Source organism: Aegilops tauschii, chromosome 6 (assembly GCF_002575655.3).
Source record: "Aegilops tauschii subsp. strangulata cultivar AL8/78 chromosome 6, Aet v6.0, whole genome shotgun sequence".
In the NCBI taxonomy this organism is placed as follows: Eukaryota; Viridiplantae; Streptophyta; class Magnoliopsida; order Poales; family Poaceae; genus Aegilops; species Aegilops tauschii.
Genome location: NC_053040.3, coordinates 82,476,435 through 82,499,231, shown reverse-complemented (window position 1 = coordinate 82,499,231; position 22,797 = coordinate 82,476,435). Strand labels below are relative to the sequence as shown.

Here is a 22,797-nt window from a genome sequence, read left to right as displayed (position 1 = left end):
CTCCCACGCCATGGGAGCCAAGGACCAAAGGGGAAACCCTTCTCCCATCTAGGGAGGAGGTCAAGGAAGAAGAAGAAGAAGGGGGGCCCTCTCCCCCTTGCTTCTGGTGGCGCCGGAGTGCCACCGGGGGCCATCATCATCACCGCAATCTTCACCAACAACTTCACCGCCATCATCACCAACTCTTCCCCCCTCTATGCAGCGGTGTAACCTCTCTCTTACCCACTGTAATCTCTACTTAAACATGGTGCTCAACGCTATATATTATTTCCCAATGATGTATGGCTATCCTATGATGTTTGAGTAGATCCGTTTTGTCCTATGGGTTATTTGATGATCAAGATTGGTTTGAGTTGCATGTTTTATTATTGGTGCTGTCCTATGGTGCTCTCCGTGTCGCGCAAGCGTGAGGGATTCCCGTTGTAGGGTTTGCAATATGTTCATGATTTGCTTATGGTGGGTGGCGTGAGTGACAGAAGCACAGACCCGAGTAAGTAGGTTGTTTGCGTATGGGATAAAGGGGACTTGATACTTTAATGCTATGGTTGGATTTTACCTTAATGATCTTTAGTAGTTGCGGATGCTTGCTAGAGTTCCAATCATAAGTGCATATGATCCAAGTAGAGAAAGTATGTTAGCTTATGCCTCTCCCTCAAATAAAATTGCAATAATGATTACCGGTCTAGTTATCGATTGCTTAGGGACAAATAACTTTCTTGTAACAAAAATCTCTTTACTAAAACTAATTTAGTTGTGTCTTTATCTAAACAGCCCCTAGTTTTATTTACGCTCTCTTTATATTCTTGCAAACCTATCCAACAACACCTACAAAGTACTTCTAGTTTTATACTTGTTCTAGGTAAAGCGAACGTCAAGCGTGCGTAGAGTTGTATCGGTGGTCGATAGAACTTGAGGGAATATTTGTTCTGCCTTTAGCTCCTCGTTGGGTTCGACACTCTTACTTATCGAAAGAGGCTACAATTGATCCCCTATACTTGTGGGTTATCAAGACCTTTTTCTGGCGCCATTGCCGGGAGCAATAGCGTGGGGTGAATATTCTCGTGTGTGCTTGTTTGCTTTATCACTAAGTAATTTCTATTTGCTGTTCTAAGTTGTTCTCTATCTTTAGTTATGGATATGGAACACGAAATACCAAAAAAATTAGGTGTACTTGCTGCTCATGGAGATGGGGAACCTCCTAAAACCCTCGATGTTGGTTATGTGAAAGATATTATGTACTACTTTGATAATCCTGAGAAAACCCCATTAAACTATGTAATGGGAGTAACGTTGGATCAACGTGAATACTTTAGGGATTATCTCTTGACACAAAAAGGGAAACTATTATGGGATCAAATTCATATACTGAAGTGGTATGCTCGGCAAGTATGCCTGAGTTATGATTATACTTGTTGCTCTAGGATGAAGGCTCCACACCTTCCCTTCTCATGCAAATTTAATGATAATAAAACCTTAGCTTCTTATGCTAATGGTATATATGATTACTATGATGTGGAACAAATAGAAGAATTTGTTGCTTTTATGGGTGCTTATGAAATTGAGTCTATGTTTAAAGAGTTTGAAGATTTTGATGATGTTGTTTATAGACCTGAAAATTTAGCTATCCTCAAATATTGCTATGAGAATTATGAATACAATTCCGATATTAATGCACTTATTGAGAAATTCTCCGCTGTCCAAGAAGAGACTAATATTTTGCAGCAATCTATGGAAGAAGAAGTTGATGAAACTGTGAGCTCATTGGATGAAAAAGATGAGGAGGAGAGCGAAGAACAAAAGGAGGAAGAGCGAATTGATCACCCATGCCCACCTTCTAATGAGAGTAACTCTTCAACTCATACATTGTTTAATTCCCCTTCGTGCTTACCGAAGGATGATTGCTATGATGACTGTTATGATCCCTTTAATTATTTTGAAATATCCCTTTTTGATGATGCTTGCTATACTTGTGGCCAAGATGCCAATATGAATTATGCTTATGGAGATGAACTTGCTATTGTTCCTTATGTTAAACATGAAATTGTTGCTACTGCACCCACGCATGATAGTCCTATTATCTTTTTGAATTCTCCCAACTACACTATATCGGAGAAGTTTGTGCTTATTAAGGAGTATATTGATGGGTCACGTTTTACTACCACACATGATGATTTTGATAGATATAATATGCATGTGCTTGCTGCTCCTACTTGCAATTATTATGAGAGAGGAACTACATCTCCGCCTCTTTATGTTTCCAACACGATAGAATTGCAAGAAACTGCTTATACTATGCATTGGCCTTTACTTTGCGTGCATGAATTGTTCTTTTATGACATGCCGATGCATAGGAAGAGAGTTAGACTTCGTTGTTGCATGATATATGTTACTTTGTGCTCACTACTAAATCACAAATCATTGTTAATTAAAATTGGCTTTGATATACCATGGGATCCGGGTGGATCCATTACTTGAGCACTATATGCCTAGCTTAATGGCTTTAAAGAAAGCGCTGCCAGGGAGACAACTCGGAAGTTTTAGAGAGTCATTTATTTCTGTTGTGTGCTTTCATAAAGTTTAAAAACAAAAAAATAAAGAGGGGAACCCAAAACTTTTCAAAAAGGAAAGTGAAAGTGAGAGAGACAAGCATTGTTGAAGTGGGAGAGCTCCTTGAACTTTGTTCATGCTCACGGAAACTTTGCGAATCTTGATTACAGAAACTTTTCAACAAAAATAATTATCCTCTTGTACAGTTCCATTGTATTATAAAAATAATGTGCCAAGGTTTGCCTTTAGGATGTTTACAATGCTTGTTGGTTTGTACGGTGCAGGATAGAAACTTTGGCTCTAGTGTGCGATTTTTAGTTTTGTACTGGAACGTCAAACGGTTCTGATTCTTTTTGCACTGTCTTTATATACAAATTGTTTATTTTTCCTAATTTTGGCAGAATTTTTAAAGTATCAGAAGTATGGTGAATGCTCATATTTTTACAGACTGTTCTGTTTTAGACAGATTCTGTTTTTGATGCATAGTTTGCTTGTTTTGATGAAACTATCAATTTATATCAGTGGATTAAGCCATGGAAAAGCTATATTACAGTACACACAATGCAAAAACAAAATATGAATTGGTTTGCTACAGTACTTAGAGTAGTGATTTGCTTTATTATACTAACGGATCTTACCGAGTTTTCTGTTGAAGTTTTGTGTGGATAAAGTGTTCGATGATCGAGGAGGTCTCGATGTGAGAAGAAGGAAGAGAGGCAAGAGCTCAAGCTTGGGGATGCCCAAGGCACCCCAAGTAAATATTCAAAGAGACTCAAGCATCTAAGCTTGGGGATGCCCCGGAAGGCATCCCCTCTTTGTTCAACAAGTATCGGTATGTTTTCGGATTCGTTTCGTTCATGCAATATGTGCAAATCTTGGAGCGTGTTTTGCATTTAGTTTTCACCTTTTCTTTTATGCACCATGCTGTTATGAGATAGTCCTTGGTTTATTTATAGAATGCTCTATGCACTTCACTTATATTCTTTGAGTATGGCTTTATAGAATGCTTCATGTGCTTCACTTATATCATTTGAAGTTTGGATTGCCTGTTTCTCTTCACATAGAAAACCGCCATTTGTAGAATACTCTTTTGCTTCACTTATATTTGTTAGAGCGTGGGCATATCTTTTGTAGAAAGAATTAAAAACTCTTGCTTCACTTATATCTATTTAGAGAGATGACAGGAACTGGTCATTCACATGGTTAGTCATAAAATCCTACATAAAACTTGTAGATCACTGAATATGATATGTTTGATTCCTTGCAATAGTTTTGCGATATAAATATGGTGATATTAGAGTCATGCTAGTGGGTAGTTGTGGATTGTAGAAATACTTGTGTTGAAGTTTGTGATTCCCGTAGCATGCACGCATATATGGTGAACCGTTATGTGATGAAGTCGGAGCATGATTTATTTATTGATTGTCTTCCTTATGAGTGGCGGCCGGGGAGGAGCGATGGTCTTTTCCTACCAATATATCCCCCTAGGAGCATGCGCGTAGTACTTTGTTTCGATGACTAATAGATTTTTGCAATAAGTATGTGAGTTCTTTATGACTAATGTTGAGTCCATGGATTATACGCACTCTCACCCTTCCATCATTGCTAGCCTCTTCGGTACCGTGCATTGCCCTTTCTCACCTCGAGAGTTGGTGCAAACTTCGCCGGTGCATCCAAACCCCGTGATACGATATGCTCTATCACACATAAGCCTCATTATATCTTCCTCAAAACAGCCACCATACCTACCTATCATGGCATTTCCATAGCCATTCCGAGATATATTGCCATGCAACTTCCATCATCATCATATACATGACTTGAGCATTCATTGTCATATTGCTTTGCATGATCGTAAGATAGCTAGCATGATGTTTTCATGGCTTGTCCATTTTTTGATATCTTTGCTATGCTAGATCATTGCACATCCTGGTACACTGCCAGAGGCATTCATATAGAGTCATATCTTTGTTCCAGATATCGAGTTGTAATATTGAGTTGTAAGTAAATAAAAGTGTGATGATCATCATTATTAGAACATTGTCCCATGTGAGGTTATCAAAATAAAAGAGGCCAAAGAAGCCCAAATAAAAAAAGAGGCCAAAGAAGCCCACCAAAAAAATAAAAAAAGAGAGAAAAAGAGAGAAGGGGCAATGTTACTATCCTTTTACCACACTTATGCTTCAGAGTAGCACCATGTTCTTCATATAGAGAGTCTCTTGAGTTATCACTTTCATATACTAGTGGGAATTTTCATTATAGAACTTGGCTTGTATATTCCGATGATGGGCTTCCTCAAATGCCCGAGGTCTTCATGAGCAAGCAAGTTGGATGCACACCCACTTAGTTTCTAGTTTGAGCTTTCATGCACTTATAGCTCTTAGTGCATCCGTTGCATGGCAATCCCTACTCCTCACATAGACATCAATTGATGGGCATCTCCATAGCCCGTTGATTAGCCGCGTCGATGTGAGACTTTCTCCCTTTTTGTCTTCTCCACACAACCTCCACCATCATATTCTATTCCACCTATAGTGCTATGTCCATGGCTCACGCTCATGTATTGCGTGAAAGTTGAAAAGGTTTGAGAACATCAAAAGTATGAAACAATTGCTTGGCTTGTCATCGGGGTTGTGCATGATTTGAATATTTTGTGTGGTGAAGATGGAGCATAGCCAGACCATATGATTTTGTAGGGATAACTTTCTTTGGCCATGTTGTTTTGAAAAGACATGATTGCTTTATTAGTAGGCTTGAAGTATTATTGTTTTTATGTCAAATGATAGACTATTGCTTTGAATCACTCGTGCCTCAATATTCATGCCATGATTAGACATATGATCAAGATTATGCTAGGTAGCATTCCACATCAAAAATTATCTTTTTTACCATTTACCTACTCGAGGACGAGCAGGAATTAAGCTTGGGGATGCCGATACGTCTCCGTCGTATTTATAATTTTTGATTGTTCCATGCCAATATTATTCAACTTTCATATACTTTTTGGCAATTTTTTATACTATTTTTGGGACTAACATATTGATCCAGTGCCCAGTGCCAGTTCCTGTTTGTTGCATGTTTTATGTTTCGCAGAAACCCCATATCAAACGGAATCCAAACGGGATAAAAACGGATGGAGAATATTTTTGGAATATTTGGAGAATTCCGGAAGAAGAATCAACGCGAAACGGTGACCGAGGTGGCCATGAGGCAGGGGCGCGCCCCTGACCCTCGTGGGCCACCCGTAAGGCGGTTGCTGCTCTTCTTTTGCCGCAAGAAAGCTAATTTTATGAGAAAAATCTGGGCGAAAGATTCAACCCGATCGGAGTTACGGATCTCCGGATATAAAAGAAATGGTGAAAGGGCAGCAGACGAGAACGCAGAAATAGAGAGAGACAGAGAGACATATCCAATCTCGGAGGGGCTCTCGCCCCTCCCACGCCATGGGAGCCAAGGACCAGAGGGGAAACCCTTCTCCCATCTAGGGAGGAGGTCAAGGAAGAAGAAGAAGAAGGGGGGCCCTCTCCCCCTTGCTTCTGGTGGCGCCGGAGTGCCACCAGGGGCCATCATCATCACCGCAATCTTCACCAACAACTTCACCGCCATCATCACCAACTCTTCCCCCCTCTATGCAGCGGTGTAACCTCTCTCTTACCCGTTGTAATCTCTACTTGAACATGGTGCTCAACGCTATATATTATTTCCCAATGATGTATGGCTATCCTATGATGTTTGAGTAGATCCGTTTTGTCCTATGGGTTATTTGATGATCAAGATTGGTTTGAGTTGCATGTTTTATTATTAGTGCTGTCCTATGGTGCTCTCCGTGTCGCGCAAGCGTGAGGGATTCCCGCTGTAGGGTTTGCAATATGTTCATGATTTGCTTATGGTGGGTGGCGTGAGTGACAGAAGCACAGACCCGAGTAAGTAGGTTGTTTGCGTATGGGATAAAGGGGACTTGATACTTTAATGCTATGGTTGGGTTTTACCTTAATGATCTTTAGTAGTTGCGGATGCTTGCTAGAGTTCCAATCATAAGTGCATATGATCCAAGTAGAGAAAGTATGTTAGCTTATGCCTCTCCCTCAAATAAAATTGCAATAATGATTACCAGTCTAGTTATCGATTGCTTAGGGACAAATAACTTTCTTGTAACAAAAAGCTCTTTACTAAAACTAATTTAGTTGTGTCTTTATCTAAACAGCCCCTAGTTTTATTTACGCTCTCTTTATATTCTTGCAAACCTATCCAACAACACCTACAAAGTACTTCTAGTTTTATACTTGTTCTAGGTAAAGCGAACGTCAAGCGTGCGTAGAGTTGTATCGGTGGTCGATAGAACTTGAGGGAATATTTGTTCTGCCTTTAGCTCCTTGTTGGGTTCGACACTCTTACTTATCGAAAGAGGCTACAATTGATCCCTTATACTTGTGGGTTATCAACCATCACCAAGTTGCTAGAACTTCATGATGAACTATAATATGCAAGTGATAACGGAAACGATTCCCAAGCTCTTCGTGATGCTAAAATCGACGAAGGTAGAAACCAAGAAAAGCATCAAGTGTTGATGGTTGACAAGACCACTAGTTTTAAGAAAAGGGCAAAGGGAAGAAGGGGAACTTCAAAAAGAATGGCAAGCAAGTTGCTGCTCAAGTGAAGAAGCCCAAGTCTGGACCTAAGCCTGAGACTAAGTGCTTCTACTACAAAGGAACTGGTCACTGGAAGCGGAACTGCCCCAAGTATTTGGCGGATAAGAAAGATGGCAAAGTGAACAAAGGTATATTGGATATACATGTTATTGATGTGTACTTTACTAGTGTTTATAGCAACCCCTCGGCATTTGATACTGGTTCAGTTGCTAAGAGTAGTAACTCGAAAAGGGAGTTGCAGAATGAACAGAAATTAGTTAAGGGCGAGGTGACGATGTGTGTTGGAAGTAGTTCCAAGATTGATATGTTCATCATCGCACACTCCCTATACTTTCGGGATTAGTGTTGAACCTAAATAAGTGTTATTTGGTGTTTGCTTTGAGCATGAATATGATTTGATCATGTTTATTGCAATATGATTATTCATTTAAGTTAGAGAATAATTGTTGTTCTGTTTACATGAATAAAACCTTCTATGGTCATACACCCAATGAAAATGGTTTGTTGGATCTCGATCGTAGTGATACACATATTTATAATATTGAATCCAAAAGATGGAGAGTTGATAATGATAGTGCAACATATTTGTGGCATTGCCGTTTGGGTCATATTGGTGTAAAGCGCATGAAGAAACTCCATTCCGATGGACTTTTGGAATCACTTGATTATGAATCACTTGGTACTTGCGAACCATGCCTCATGGGCAAGATGACTAAAACTCCGTTCTCTGGAACAATGGAGCGAGCAACAGATTTGTTGGAAATCATACATACTGATGTATATGGTCCGATGAATATTGAGGCTCGCGGCGGGTATCGTTATTTTCTCACCTTCACAGATGATTTGAGCAGATATGGGTATATCTACTTGATGAAACATAAGTCTGAAACGTTTTGAAAAGTTCAAAGAATTTCGGAGTGAAGTGGAAAATCATCATAACAAGAAAATAAAGTTTCTACGATCTGATCGCAGAGACGAATATTTGAGTTATGAGTTTGGTCTTCAATTAAAACAATGTGAAATAGTTTCACAAACTCATGCCACCTGGAACACCACAGCATAATGGTGTGTCCGAACGTCATAACCGTACTTTATTAGATATGGTGCAATCTATGATGTCTATTACTGATTTAACACTATCGTTTTGGGGTTATGCATTAGAGACAGCTGCATTCATGTTAAATAGGGCACCATCTAAATCCGTTGAGACGACACCATATGAACTGTGGTTTGGTAATAAACCAAAGTTGTCGTTTCGTAAAGTTTGGGGTTGCGATGCTTATGTGAAAAAGTTTCATCCTGATAAGCTCAAACCCAAATCGGAGAAATGTGTCTTCATAGGATACCCAAAGGAGACAGTTGGGTACACCTTCTATCATAGATCCGAAGGCAAGACATTCCTTGCTAAGAATGGATCCTTTCTAGAGAAGGAGTTTCTCTCGAAAGAAGTGAGTGGGAGGAAAGTAGAACTTGATTAGGTAATTGTACCTGCTCCCTTATTGGAAAGTAGTTCATCACAGAAATCTGTTCCTGTGACTCCTACACCAATTAGTGAGGAAGCTAATGATGATGATCATGTAACTTCAGATCAAGTTACTACCGAACCTCGTAGGTCAACCAGAGTAAGATCCGCACCAGAGTGGTACGGTAATCCTATTCTGGAGGTCATGTTACTTGACCATGACGAATCTACGAACTATGAGGAAGCAATGATGAGCCCAAATTCTGCGAAAAGGTTTGAGGCCATGAAATCTGAGATGGGATCCATGTATGAGAACAAAGTATGGACTTTGGTTGACTTACCCGATGATCGGCAAGCCATAGAAAATAAATGGATCTTCAAGAGGAAGACGGACGCTGATAGTAGTGTTACTATCTACAAAGCTAGACTTGTCGAAAAAGGTTTTTGACAAAGTTCAAGGTGTTGACTACGATGAGATTTTCTCACTCGTATCGATGCTTAAAGTCTGTCTGAATCATGTTAGCAATTGCCGCATTTTATGAAATCTGGCAAATGGATAACAAAACTGCAATCCTTAACGGATTTATTAAAGAAGAGTTGTATATGATGCAACCGGAAGGTTTTGTCAATCCTAAAGGTGCTAACAAAATGTGCAAGCTCCAGCGATCCATCTGTGGACTGGTGCAAGCATCTCGGAATTGGAATATACACTTTGATGAGTTGATTAAAGCATATAGTTTTATACAGACTTGCGGTGAAGCCTGTATTTACAAGAAAGTGAGTGGGAGCACTACAACATTTCTGATAAGTATATGTGAATGACATATTATTGATTGGAAATAATGTAGAATTTTCTGGAAAGCATAAAGGAGTATTTGAAAGGAGTTTTTCAAAGAAAGACCTCGGTGAAGCTGCTTACATATTGAGCATCAATATCTATAGATAGATCAAGACGCTTGATAAGTTTTTTCAATGAGTACATACCTTGACAAGATTTTGAAGTAGTTCAAAATGGAACAGTCAAAGAAAGATTTATTGTACGTGTTGCAAGGTGTGAAATTGAGTAAGACTCAAAGCCCGACCACTGTAGAAGATATAAAGAGAATGAAAGTCATTCCCTATGCCTCAGCCATAGGTTCTATAAAGTATGCCATGCTGTGTACCAGATCTATTGTATACCCTACACTGAGTTTGGCAAGGGAATACAATAGTGATCTAGGAGTAGATCACTGGACAGCGGTCAAAATTATCCTTAGTGGAATAAGGATATGTTTCTCGATTATGGAGGTGACAAAAGGTTCGTCGTAAAGAGTTACGTCGATGCAAGCTTTGACACCGATCTGGATGACTCTAAGTCTCGATCTAGATACATATTGGAAGTGGGAGCAATTTGCTAGAGTAGCTCCGTGCAGAGCATTGTTTACATAGAAATTTGCAAAATACACATGGATCTGAATATGGCAGACCCGTTGACTAAACTTCTCTCACAAGCAAAACATGATCACACCTTAGTACTCTTTGGTTGTTAATCACAGGGCGATGTGAACTATGATTACTGACTCTAGTAAACCCTTTGAGTGTTGGTCACATGGCGATGTGAACTATGGGTGTTAATCACATGGTGATGTGAACTATTGATGTTAAATCACATGGCGATGTGAACTAGATTATTGACTCTAGTGCAAGTGGGAGACTGAAGGAAATATGCCCTATAGGCAATAATAAAGTTATTATTATTTCCTTATTTCATGATAAATGTTTATTATTCATGCTATAATTGTATTAACCGGAAACTTAGTACATGTGTGAATACATAGACAAATAGAGTGTCACTAGTATGCCTCTACTTGACTAGCTAGTTGAATCAAATATGGTTAAGTTTCCTAGCCATAGACATGAGTTGTCATTTGATTAATGGGATCACATCATTAGAGAATGATGTGATTGACTTGACCCATTCCGTTAGCTTAGCATTTGATCGTTTAGTATATTGCTATTGCTTTCTTCATGACTTATACATGTTCCTATGACTATGAGATTATGCAACTCCCGAATACCAGAGGAACACTTTGTGTGCTACCAAACGTCACAACGTAACTGGGTGATTATAAAGGTGCTCTACAGGTGTCTCCGACGGTACTTGTTGGGTTGGCATAGATCAAGATTAGGATTTTTCACTCCGATTATCGGAGAGGTATCTCTGGGCCCTATCGGTAATGCACATCACTATAAGCCTTGCAAGCAATGCAACTAATGAGTTAGTTGAGGGATGATGCATTACGGAACGAGTAAAGAGACTTGCCGGTAACGAGATTGAACTAGGTATTGAGATACCGACGATCGAATCTCGGGCAAGTAACATACCGATGACAAAGGGAACAACGTGTGTTGTTATGTGATTTGACCGATAAAGATCTTCGTAGAATATGTAGGAGCTAATATGAGCATCCAGGTTCCGCTATTGATTATTAACCGGAGACGAGTCTCGGTCATGTCTACATAGTTCTCGAACCCGTATGGTCCGCACGCTTAACGTTCGGTGACGATCGGTAATATGAGTTTATTTGTTTTGATGTACCGAAGGTAGTTTGGAGTCCTGGATGAGATCGGGGACATGACGAGGAGTCTCGAAATGGTCGAGACGTAAAGATCGATATATTGGACGACTATATTTGGACTTCGGAAAGGTTCCGAGTGATTTGGGTATTTTTCGGAGTACCGGAGGAGTTACGGGAATTCGCCGGGGAGTATATGGGCCTTATTGGGCTTTAGGGTAAAGAGAGAGAGGAGGCTGCCCCCCCCCCAAGGCTTAGTCCGAATTGGACTAGGGGGAGGGGCGGCGCCCCCTCCTTCCTTCTCTTATCTTTTCCCTTTCCTTCTCTCCTACTCCTACTACTTGGAAGGGCTCCTAGTTCTACTAGGAAAAGGGGAATCCTACTCCCGGTGGGAGTAGGACTCCCCTAGGGCGCGCCATAGAGAGGGCCGACCCTCCCCCTCCTCCACTCCTTTATATACGGGGAGGGGGGCACCCCTTGGAGACACAACAATTGATCATTGATCTTTTAGCCGTGTGCGGTGCCCCCCTCCACCATAATCCACCTCGGTCATATCGTAGCGGTGCTTAGGCGAAGCCCTGCATCGGTAGCATCATCATCACCGTCATCACGCCGTCGTGCTGACGAAACTCTTCCTGGAAGCTCTGCTGGATCGGAGTTCGAGACGTCATCGAGCTGAACGTGTGCTGAACTCGGAGGTGCCGTACGTTCGGTACTTGGATCGGTCGGATCGTGAAGACGTACGACTACATCAACCGCGTTGTTCTAACGCTTCCACTTTCGGTCTACGAGGGTATGTGGACAACACTCTCCCCTCTCGTTGCTATACATCACCATGGTCTTGCGTGTGCGTAGGAAATTTTTGAAATTACTACGTTCCGCAACAGTGGTATCAAAGCCAGGTTTATGCGTAGATGTTTTATGCACGAGTAGAACACAAGTAAGTTGTGTGCGATACAAGTCATACTGCTTACCGGCATGTCATACTTTGGTTTCAGCGGTATTGTTGGATGAAGCGGCCCGGACCGACATTACACGTACGCTTACACGAGACTGGTTCTACCGACGTGCTTTGCACACAGGTGGCTGGCGGGTGTCAGTTTCTCCAACTTTAGTTGAACCGAGTGTGGCTACGCCCGGTCATTGAGAAGGTTAAAACATCACTAACTTGACGAATATGTAGAATATGTAGGAGCCAAATTGAGCATCCAGGTTCCGCTATTGGTTATTGTCCGGAGATGTGTCTCGGTGATGTCTACATAGTTCTCGAACCCGTAGGGTCCGCACGCTTAACGTTCGATGACGATTCGTATTATGAGTTATGTGATTTGATGTACCGAAGGAAATACTGCGTTCCCCAACAATACACACGTTGTATCTGATACTTAAATAATTTTTGCGGTAGGACATGCGTTCCTACCGCCAAGGGCCTTGGCGGTTGGCTGTTATACCCTACCGCCATCGACTCTGGCGGTAGAAAAATAGTTAGATCCTGAAATACTTTCGGATGAGGGTCAGATCAGGCTAAACTTTAGCAAAAGGATCAAAACACCAAAATCGGTCCACGGCCGCTGGTGCACAGAGCCGCCTACAGCCCGCACACTGCCGAAAAGAAGTCTCACTCCCGCGCCTGTTCAGAATAGAGTCTTGTAAAACAGAGAAAAGCAAAAAAGTAGAGGAACGTGATTAGCAGCTAGTGGCAAAACAGAGGAATAAAAACAATGGAAAGAAATGAAGGTCGCATGTTTGATTATGCATGAGAACTTTTCCAGTGAGAGATATTTTCTAGAATATTTTATTTGGCTTAAGGCCCCACACAACACACAAACTTCATTGTTTATGTACTGGAATCGTCTTGCACCTGTACAGATCTACTGCCAACGCAGTAGCATGCCTCGGGCATCCGCCCGAATAAGAGGTTTGGCTAGATTTTTCTGTTCCCGTGAAAAGCATAGGAATGCAAGCCTTTCCAGAGGAACTCGTGAAGCTATTCCTCTGAGTCGAACGACCCGGTGGTAATTTTCCCCAAAGAAACGTAGACATGTACGATTCCTCCAAAATTCATAGGAAGCGAACGGGCCCTTAAACGGGGTGGCCAAGTCGAACGATAGCTAGGTCTCCCCCTGTGCGAAACCTCGACAGTATGACAGTACGTGCGTCCAATAAAGAAATTCTAGAAAAAATGGGATGGATTGATTAAAGAGTGGGAACTCTCTACTAAAGCCCATTCCACCATCACGCTATGAAATCAAGGCCTAGTTCTTTTGCCAGAATCTGGGGATTCTTCCAGAATCCGACACCTATCCAGCTTCTCCCAGAATCTTTGAGCCTCATTTATTTTACAATCCGTGTCGGATTCTGAAAGAATCCTCGGATTTTGGCAAAAAAACTGGGCCCAAGAGTTAGGCACCTCCTCGTCGTAGATGGAGGCCGACGCGACAGTCCACGTGCTTTCTTTCCACGAATTGTATCCTTGTTTCTGTTTATTATCTCTTCCAGCTCCAACCGATTTCCCTGGGAGTGCCCGTTCCAACTGGAACCTCAATCTCTTTTCAATTGACGCCCGGCTCTGACTCCCCGAGTCAATCACGATATTGACCACCAATCCGCGACCCCCACGGCCCACACGTCATCGACCCACACGCTCGTGGCCAACAAACCTCCTCCGTCCCGGTCGGCGGTGCGTGTGGCCGCACCCAGCACGCCAGCCACGGCAGTTCGCAGTTTAACAATGCTTCTACTTAAATCCCTCCGCCCCCTCCGCCGCCTGCTCTCTCCGCCACAACGCCGTCCCTCCACTTCGAAATCCTCCTCCCACCTCTCGCTCCCCTCCCGCCGCTCACTCCACCTCCCGCGCGCCGCCGCCGCCGCCGCCATGGGTTCCGTCGCCGGGGACGCCGTGCGCCTCGCCTACCCGCCCGTCCGCCGCGACGAGTCCGTCGTCGACAGCTACCACGGCGCCCAGATCCCCGACCCCTACCGCTGGTAAGACTGACCCGCGCCCCGCTTCGCGGTTTTCTCAATCGATGATTGGTTGACTGACTGCGCTTCGCGGTCGCAGGCTGGAGGACCCGGACTCGGAGGAGACCAAGGAGTTCGTGGCGGCCCAGGCGGAGCTGGCCGAGTCGGTGCTCGCCGGCTGCGCCGACAGGGAGGGCCTGCGCCGCGAGGTCACGCGCCTCTTCGACCACCCGCGCCACGCCGCGCCCTTCCGCCGCGGCGACAAGTACTTCCACTTCCACAACTCCGGCCTCCAGGCCCAGAGCGTCCTCTACGTGCAGGTGCGCCTGCCCACCACACGCCCAGATCGAGCTCTGCATCGATAATGGAATTAAATATGATGCATCTACATGCTTCCCTGTCACTCCCGTGCCCCTGATTGGTGATGGGATGATCTGGTGTCACGTGCAACCTCCCGACTAAGGAATATTTCCACGCGATTATATATCTGCTTATTATTGTTTCTGATTAGTTTCACCACTGCCGTGTCTATGTTCAAATCGTGTTGCTCCGGTACGCTCTTGATGAGCTCGTACACTAGTTTGACCGTGCTTTGCCGTGACAATGCAGGATGATTTGGAAGCAGAGGCGGAGGTCCTCTTGGATCCAAACACTCTAAGCAAGGATGGAACTGTTGCTCTTTCAACATATTCTATTAGCGAGGATGGCAAGTACATCGCTTACGGGCTAAGTGAAAGTGGCAGCGACTGGATCACTATTCGCGTTATGCACATTGCAGACAGGCAGGATATGCCTGACAAATTGTCCTGGGTAAGTAGTTGCAACTCGTCACTGCACCTTAGTAAAATTGTTTCTGTCCAAACTGTACTGCTTAGTGCTTACCTTTGCTTCTTTTAATAAAATCCTACATGTGGGTATCGACGATGCAGGTGAAGTTCTCTTCTATAAGCTGGACCCATGACGGGAAAGGGTTTTTCTATGGCCGATATCCTGCACCTGGGTAGGTCTACAAACTTCCTATTTTTTTATTATACTGTAGTACCCACTGCTTAATTCTTGTCATTCCTTTTGTTAGAGTGGAAATGGATGCTGGAACCGAGACAAATATCAATCTTAATCATCAGATATATTACCATATCTTGGGGTCTGATCAGTCAGAGGATATACTATGCTGGAAAGATCCTGAAAACCCCAAACATTCCCTTGGTGCATCGGTCACTGAAGATGGAAAGGTATTTCCCTTCCCTCTCTTAGACCATATCTGGTTCTTCAATTTCTTTTCAGTGTGTCTATGTCATGGTTGTCAAAATCTCCATTCGATTAACGACCCTAAAAGATTTTAGTAACTAACAAATTATTCCATACCATATGCCCTTTTATATAGTTACAATAAAGATTCACCTTTTGTTCCTTCAATTATTACTATTATTTGCACAAATGGCATGTATCTTCATTTAGTTTTAAAAATATATATTTTTGAATGTATGATTTAAAATTCATATATTACTATTATTTGCACAGATAACATGTATCTTCATTTAATTTTTAAAATAATATCTTCGAATGTATTATTTAAAACATATCACTAAACATTTGGGCAGCACCAAATATAATAGATTTTCATACTAATTCCTTAATGATTTAATCACATTTGGCCAGCACCAAATATAATAAATCTAGCAATAGCGAAGGACTAAAATTGCAAGAATACAGTGCCTAAAACAGCACACTAGTATTTTAATGAGGGTGTAATCTGCATGCTTTTTAAGTAGTTTCCATATGTTCTGCTAATCACAAAAGGCAGAGGGACTATGGACTTATACCTTCAACTATTTAATTAGTGAAATGTCTTGGAAGCTATATATTTCCTAGAGAAGATAGTTATCTTAACCTTATGTTTTGTTGGCAGTACATCATACTGGGTACCTATGATGGTTGTGATCCTGTCAACAAGCTATACTATTGTGAAATTTCTTCACTTCCTCATGGATTAGAGGGTTTCAGAGAGACAAAGGAGATGCTTCCATTTGTCAAGCTTATAGACAACTTTGATGCTCAATATCAAGTTGTGGCAAACGATGGTGATGAATTTACATTCCTGACCAATAAAAATGCTCCAAAGAATAAGCTGGTAAGGGTAAATATAAAAAAGCCAGAGGTGTGGACTGATGTTCTTTCTGAGCATGAAAGAGATGTGCTCGAGTCAGCTGATGCGGTTAATGGAAACCAGTTGGTGGTGTGTTACATGTCAGATGTTAAGCACACTCTGCAGATAAGAGACCTTATAACTGGAAATTTGCTTCATCAGTTGCCTCTAGAGATTGGTTCTGTTTCAGAGATCTCCTGTAGACGGGAAGACAAGGAAGTTTTTATTGGCTTCACGAGCTTTCTTTCTCCGGGTATTATTTATAGGTGTAACTTAGCATCTACAATCCCTGAAATGAAGACCTTCCGAGAAATTTCAGTTCCTGGGTTCGATCGCACAAGCTTTGAAGTTAAGCAGGTATGTCATGCATCCTCTAATTTTTAAACATTTAATATAGGATAATAGCTAACTAAGATCACCGATCTAAGTAGATGGCAATTACAAGTTCTATTCAAGTATTTAAACATAAAAACTGAGGATTTTTTTGAGTTTTAACAAATTGATCACCAACTCAAATCCAATATTTTTGTTGAGTTTTAAAAAAGATTTGGCCGTTCTCGCAAGTTACGTTGTCTTGAGTAAAATCTATTTTTAAAAGTATCGACAGGGCAAACTCGATTGGATTTCCTTCGGGTGATGTTACTGATTCTTGTTGTTTTCTGGCACAGCTGGTTTTTATCTAGTTCTATTTTGTCATTTTCTCAAGGCAAAAGTTTCCCCCGTTTTGTGAACGTACATGATCCATGCAAAAAGCATAAGAGCACTGCAATCGCAGAGCTAAACCGAAACTCCCACCAGTCACCGGGAATTTCTGTTTGTCAAACTGGTTCATCGATCCAGGCCCAGCGGAGTGACAACTTCAGTTTTTGTTAGAGATCTCTCTCTTCTAAATATTTTTAAGCCTGTAGCCTCTTTTTTGGCCTGCCCTGAAATCTTACCGCTTTACTATTATTACTGTTTTAGTTTTGCTAACTATTGATTTTTCAGATTTTTGTCCCTAGTAAGGATGGAACCAAGATTCCCATGTTCATAATGTCGAAGAAAGCTATCGAACTCGATGGATCACATCCAACTTTGCTATATGGTTATGGTGGATTCAACATAAGCATTACCCCTTCTTTCAGTGTTAGTCGTCTTGTCCTATGCAAGAACATGGGTTCTGTTGTCTGCATTGCGAACATCCGGGGTGGTGGAGAATATGGTGAGGAGTGGCACAAAGCTGGAGCACTTGCAAAGAAACAGAATTGTTTTGATGACTTCATTGCTTGTGCGGAACAACTTATTTCTTCTGGTTACACAAGTAACAAGAAAATATGTATTGAAGGTGGAAGCAATGGTGGTCTTCTAATTGCTGCTTGTATTAACCAGGTTAGAGTAAATCCTCATTTTATTACAAAGCTACATGAGCTTTCAAGTTTATCTTATGTTAATATCAGAATACAATATTTGGCATGCATATCTTTAACCTGCACTGTGTTGCAGCGGCCTGACCTTTTTGGGTGTGCCCTGGCTCATGTTGGTGTCATGGATATGCTTCGGTTTCACAAGTTCACAATCGGTATTTTCTAGTTCTGTTGTGGACTTGGTGATTAGCTGTACTTTACCTCTATTTATTTATACAGCTTATCAATAGATGCTTGATGTTTTCTGTAGGTCATGCCTGGACTACAGATTATGGTTGTTCAGACAAGGAAGAAGAATTCGGCTGGCTTATCAAGTATGGGAATTTCTGTTGTTTCCAGATACCTGTTTGTCACTATTAGTTTAGACATTATATAGTCATTACCGCATTGGTTGTGGGGTCATCTACAATATTGCCATGCCACATTAGTATTGATCTTTTGGCAGTGGTGGAGCTTGGGCCCCCCCTAAGTAAAGAGGAGGTGGTGCGGAGCACCTAATTAATTACTATGTAATTAGACACTCATGCTGGGAGCTAACTTTAGCAAAATAGCTCATGTGCCAATACTAACATTGGGTTGAATGTTTGGCCTCGCTCTCTTCCCCTTGGTTAAAGAAATCAGAAAATAAATAAATCTCGCACACGTGCCCAAATGCATGTCATTTTCTGTTACAAGAGTGCCCGGATGACACAGATCCTACAACTTATTAGGCTAAATATAGGTATCGGATCGGGCCGATTACTCTGACTTCTACACGGGGACGCATCATCGTACTCCAAAACCTGTATCTACCTGTCATCCTGGGTTCTAAGTTGTAACTGGCTAGGGATTTACTAGTAAACTGGTTCGGGCTTTATGTTAACTTTGTCGTGCTGACTATATGAGGCGGCGCACGGATCGGTCGATCGATACGCAAAAACGAGACGCTCAATCCTAGCAACCTTGAGAGCTCCTTTGAATACCTTATGATGGTGTTATGGCCCAGGGGTGCCTCTCCTTGCTGGTTACCGGCCTGAGGACCCCTAGGTTGGTTCTGCTCTGGGCCGTCAGTCCGGCCCATGTGCCTCATAGGAGAAGAGTTTTGAAGCCTTGCCGTTCAATGCAAGGAAGCCGGAGCAGTCCACCACTGGACTCCCCCTCACGGACTTAGCCGACTAGGTTGTGTAACCCTAGGGGTCGCAGTATGTTATATAAGCCGGGCCGAGCTAGTTGATGGATCATATAATCCTTTGGTTTTACCTGTACTTTGTACACCCAATCGCAATATACACAGAGCAGGAGTACCTCTATCATAGGGCCTGAACCTGGGTAAAGTCGTCTCATGTTTCCCCTCCTACCTAATCACCATGTTGGGGTACCCTACCGAGGGATCTGCCGGAATCATCTCCGACAGTGGTGGCCCATTTAGATCTAGCATGGTGAACGCAGAGGTTTGATGGGATCGCTGAAATCTCCGACAGTGGTGGCCCATTCAGATCTTGCGTGGTGAACGCAGAGGTTTGATGGGATTGCTGAATCAGTGGTGGCCCATTCAGATCTTACGTGGTGATGATTCAGCAATCCCATCAAACCTCTGCGTTCACCACGCAAGATCTGAATGGGCCACCATTGTCGGAGATGATTCCGGCAGATCCCTTGGTAGGGTATCCCGGTGGTGATTAGGTCGGAGGAGAAACATGAGACGATTTTACCCAGGTTCGGACCGTCCGATAGAGGTAAACCCAACTCTTCCTCCGTGTATATTGCGATTGGGGTGTACAAAGTACAGTAAAATTGAAGGATTGTATGATGATCTATTGACTAGCTCGGCCCCGGCTTATATAACATACCGGGGCCCCTAGGGTTACACAACCTAGTCGGATACATCGGTGGAGGGGAGTCCTCCATGGCTCTGGCTTCCTTGCCTTGAACGGCAAGGTTTCCAGAGTCTTATCCTATGTGGCACAGGGCGGAACCGACCTAGGGGGCCTTGGGCTGGTAACCAGCAAGGCGAGGCACCCCTAGGCCGTAACACCATCAAAACCTTTCATGCTTTTTAAGTAGGAGAGATTTGATGGAATCAGACCACACTTGCTCCCATTAGATAGGGGAAAATATGCTAAGATTAATTGAATATTACTTGAAAATAATTATTGCATAGGTTCTCACACCAGGTTTTGATAGAGTATAGGAATATATCTAAAAATAAATAAACCTAACCAACAATAGAACTATCCCTCCAATTTCCGATTAATGGTACAGCTCACCTCACATGAACAGCGGTGCATGATCCCTACAGTACAACACGATCAGCAAAAAGCCGTCTTTAGGACCAGACAGTAAAAGCGGACTTGCTCATTACTTGGAGATATAATTAGGGAGTGGCTTGCTATTGCTCTGGTGGTTGATCTAATTGTTTTGTTTCCTAAGTGTTCAATTCATATTTGTTTCATCATTCTTGCATTTGCTCTAGTAAATTATTCTTGACGTTTTTTTTGGCGTACTCATGTGTTGTACTACTGGTGGGCATTTACTAGATATTCTCCCCTTCATAACGTGAAGAGACCTTGGGAGCAAAGCTTTGGTGATAATTGTCAGTATCCAGCAACCATGCTGTTGACAGCTGATCATGATGACCGTGTTGTGCCATTGCACTCGCTGAAGTTGTTGGCTGTAAGTAGAATTCTTGTGTCTGTTTCTCCTTTCCATTCTAATGGAATCCTCCATTACCACTTAGTATTCTATTCGATATGAAAATTGATGGCATAGATATGATATAGTTTAACTTATATCATGTGAATGTGGACAATATTGTATTTACCTCTTTGATTTTACACTCTTGTTGTTTGTCACAGGGGCAGTTATGTTTTATTTTAGTTTATTCTGTCCTGTAGTCTGAACTCCATTATTGTTCATTATTCAAATACCTCAACATAATAATTCACTGGGTAAACATAACCACATGATGAAAAGCCAAACACAGCTATCAATAGATATCTCTTTCTTACTTCATACTGTAAAACAATTTCTTAATCCATGCAAAAGTGGAAACTTTAAGCTTTATAAGACCTTTTCAGTTGTCCAGGGATCAAGTTGTTGGTCACATGAGTATCACTGAGTTTGTTGGATAAGTTAACAACTTTGTGATTTGATAAACTGCACAAACATAAACATCATATAGACTCTTTTCCTAAATATATATTTTCAGAAAGTACCTGAATGGTATTCAAGTAAAGGCTGACTTTTTAATGAACAAGTAGCAACTTCTCCTGGTTCTCTTTTTGTATTCGATCTTGCATCTCTACTTCGACTCGTTTTCTGATAGTTTTGGGTGCTCTTAATAGGATCTTTGGGTGTTCTGTACTTTTGACTCGTAGAGTTAGGTTACCATCATATTTCGAAGAAATGTAGATTGTCTTTTGGTTGTATTGTTGTTCTGCAGTTTAATGATAATTGTTTTTCAGTGCAAAATGCAAATGAAGACAATTTATTGTGGTTCTTATTTGTCATTTACAGTACAAATCAGTTTTACAACCATGTAATTTGTAGTGTGTCAGTGAGAAATTTGGTGTGTTGTCACATGGAACTAGACTGTCAAGCAATATGCAGGTGCTACTGTTGCTGAAACCATGATCAGACCCTAACTATAAGTTCTTGTAATTACAAACCTTCATCTGTATGCGTTGCTGTTTGATGGCGGATGTTGCAAACTATCTTGAATATCTAAGCATTATCTGATGATTAGCTAGTGTGTTTCCTTGGGTGTTTACTGTTCTTACACCTTTTGCTTTGCTTGCTATTCACAGACAATGCAGCATGTCTTGTGCACTAGCATTGAGAACAGCCCGCAGACCAACCCAATAATTGGTCGCATTGACCGCAAGTCAGGGCATGGAGCTGGCAGGCCGACTAAAAAATTGGTTTGTGCAAAACCGCTTCTCATATCCTAGAGTTATGTTTTAGTTTCACTTATTCACTTATTTATTGCATGCCTTGGGTTCAATTTCAGATTGATGAGGCCGCGGACCGTTACAGTTTTATGTCGAAGATGTTGGGCGCTACATGGACTGACTAGTTCAATTCTGTCCTGGAGGTGCTGTGTGCTGAGCACACAAGACGGTGAAAGGTGTAATCCTGGAGGGGAAAGATTGCTATCGCTTCAGCTGCTGAACAGTTTTTGAGTTCAAGTACTACAATTCTTTGAAGCTTACAACACTTACAATGTTTGTGTTGTGCAAGAGCCTATATATTCTTCCATATGTGAAAGGGGTGTGTGTTTCTGCTTAGAAAAATGCTGTTGAAAACTTGAAATGGACCAATGAAGCTGTCTGGCTGGAACGATTTAGTCAGGACGCTCAGCCTGTCCCTCGGGGCTCAGGGTATGCTTGATAGATTTATTTAAAGTATTTTCTTGATTTCTTTGCATATCATACCATTTTATTTTCATGTGTATTTGTCGCATCGTTGAAGGTGGCAATCGGTTAGGGTTTCATCGACCCATATAGTAATCCTGGCATGGACATCCTGGCCTGGTGTCTTGGGCTGTGGCCGGGCTTGGGCTTCACTTTTCTGCCTGAAGTCTAGTCCAATAATAGTTATTTTTTGTATTTTTAAAAATAGGTTTAATTCTTTTTGCAGGCAAATCTTTTACTCATCTGTTTGACCGTCAACTAATTCCAGGCGTAGGGAGTATTATTTTGCCCTTGAAATCATTCAACTACTTTTTCTAGAAAACGTGCTATTTTCTGGGCCATGGATTGGATCTGGTTGGCTTGGGATTGGACTTGGTTTTTCTAGCTGGGCTTTTGCAAGCCTGGAGTATGCTCATGTCTAAAGAAAAAGGTCTACCATATTTTCTTTTTGAGGAACCGGCAAGAGCACTGCCTTTTTTTATAGAAGGAAAACAGAAGCGCAATCTACAGGGGGCGCACGTTTTTAGGGAACATGGCAAAAACCAAAAAAAATGGCCCATATGCATGAACCATGTAAAACCTACCACATACTCAGCCTATGCCGACAGATGGAAAGGCCCCAACGAAAGCCATATCCCGTTGCTTAATGGCCTTGAAAGCTAGTAGAGCAACCTCGCGATGAG

General features: G+C 41.9%; 1 protein-coding gene across 1 annotated transcript; it reads left to right on the top strand.

Annotated features, from left to right (window-relative positions):
• The first annotated feature begins 13,729 nt into the window (after window positions 1-13,729).
• Window positions 13,730-22,117, top strand: LOC109758504 (uncharacterized). Its single transcript, XM_020317361.4, has 12 exons — window positions 13,730-14,198; window positions 14,275-14,494; window positions 14,784-14,984; window positions 15,104-15,174; window positions 15,250-15,406; window positions 16,084-16,677; window positions 17,308-17,688; window positions 17,803-17,878; window positions 17,974-18,037; window positions 20,240-20,375; window positions 21,509-21,622; window positions 21,712-22,117. The coding sequence occupies exons 1-12, from the start codon at window positions 13,945-13,947 to the stop codon at window positions 21,775-21,777; spliced, it is 2,334 nt and encodes a 777-aa protein (XP_020172950.1). The 5' UTR covers window positions 13,730-13,944; the 3' UTR covers window positions 21,778-22,117.
• Window positions 22,118-22,797: the final 680 nt, after the last annotated feature.

Coding starts and splice junctions, on each gene's coding strand:
- LOC109758504 (XM_020317361.4), top strand. CDS start 13,945: ATGCTTCTACTTAAATCCCTCCGCCCCCTCCGCCGCCTGCTCTCTCCG. Junction 15,407..16,083: donor CGGTCACTGAAGATGGAAAG/GTATTTCCCTTC, acceptor TTTTGTTGGCAG/TACATCATACTGGGTACCTA. Junction 20,376..21,508: donor ACTCGCTGAAGTTGTTGGCT/GTAAGTAGAATT, acceptor TGCTATTCACAG/ACAATGCAGCATGTCTTGTG.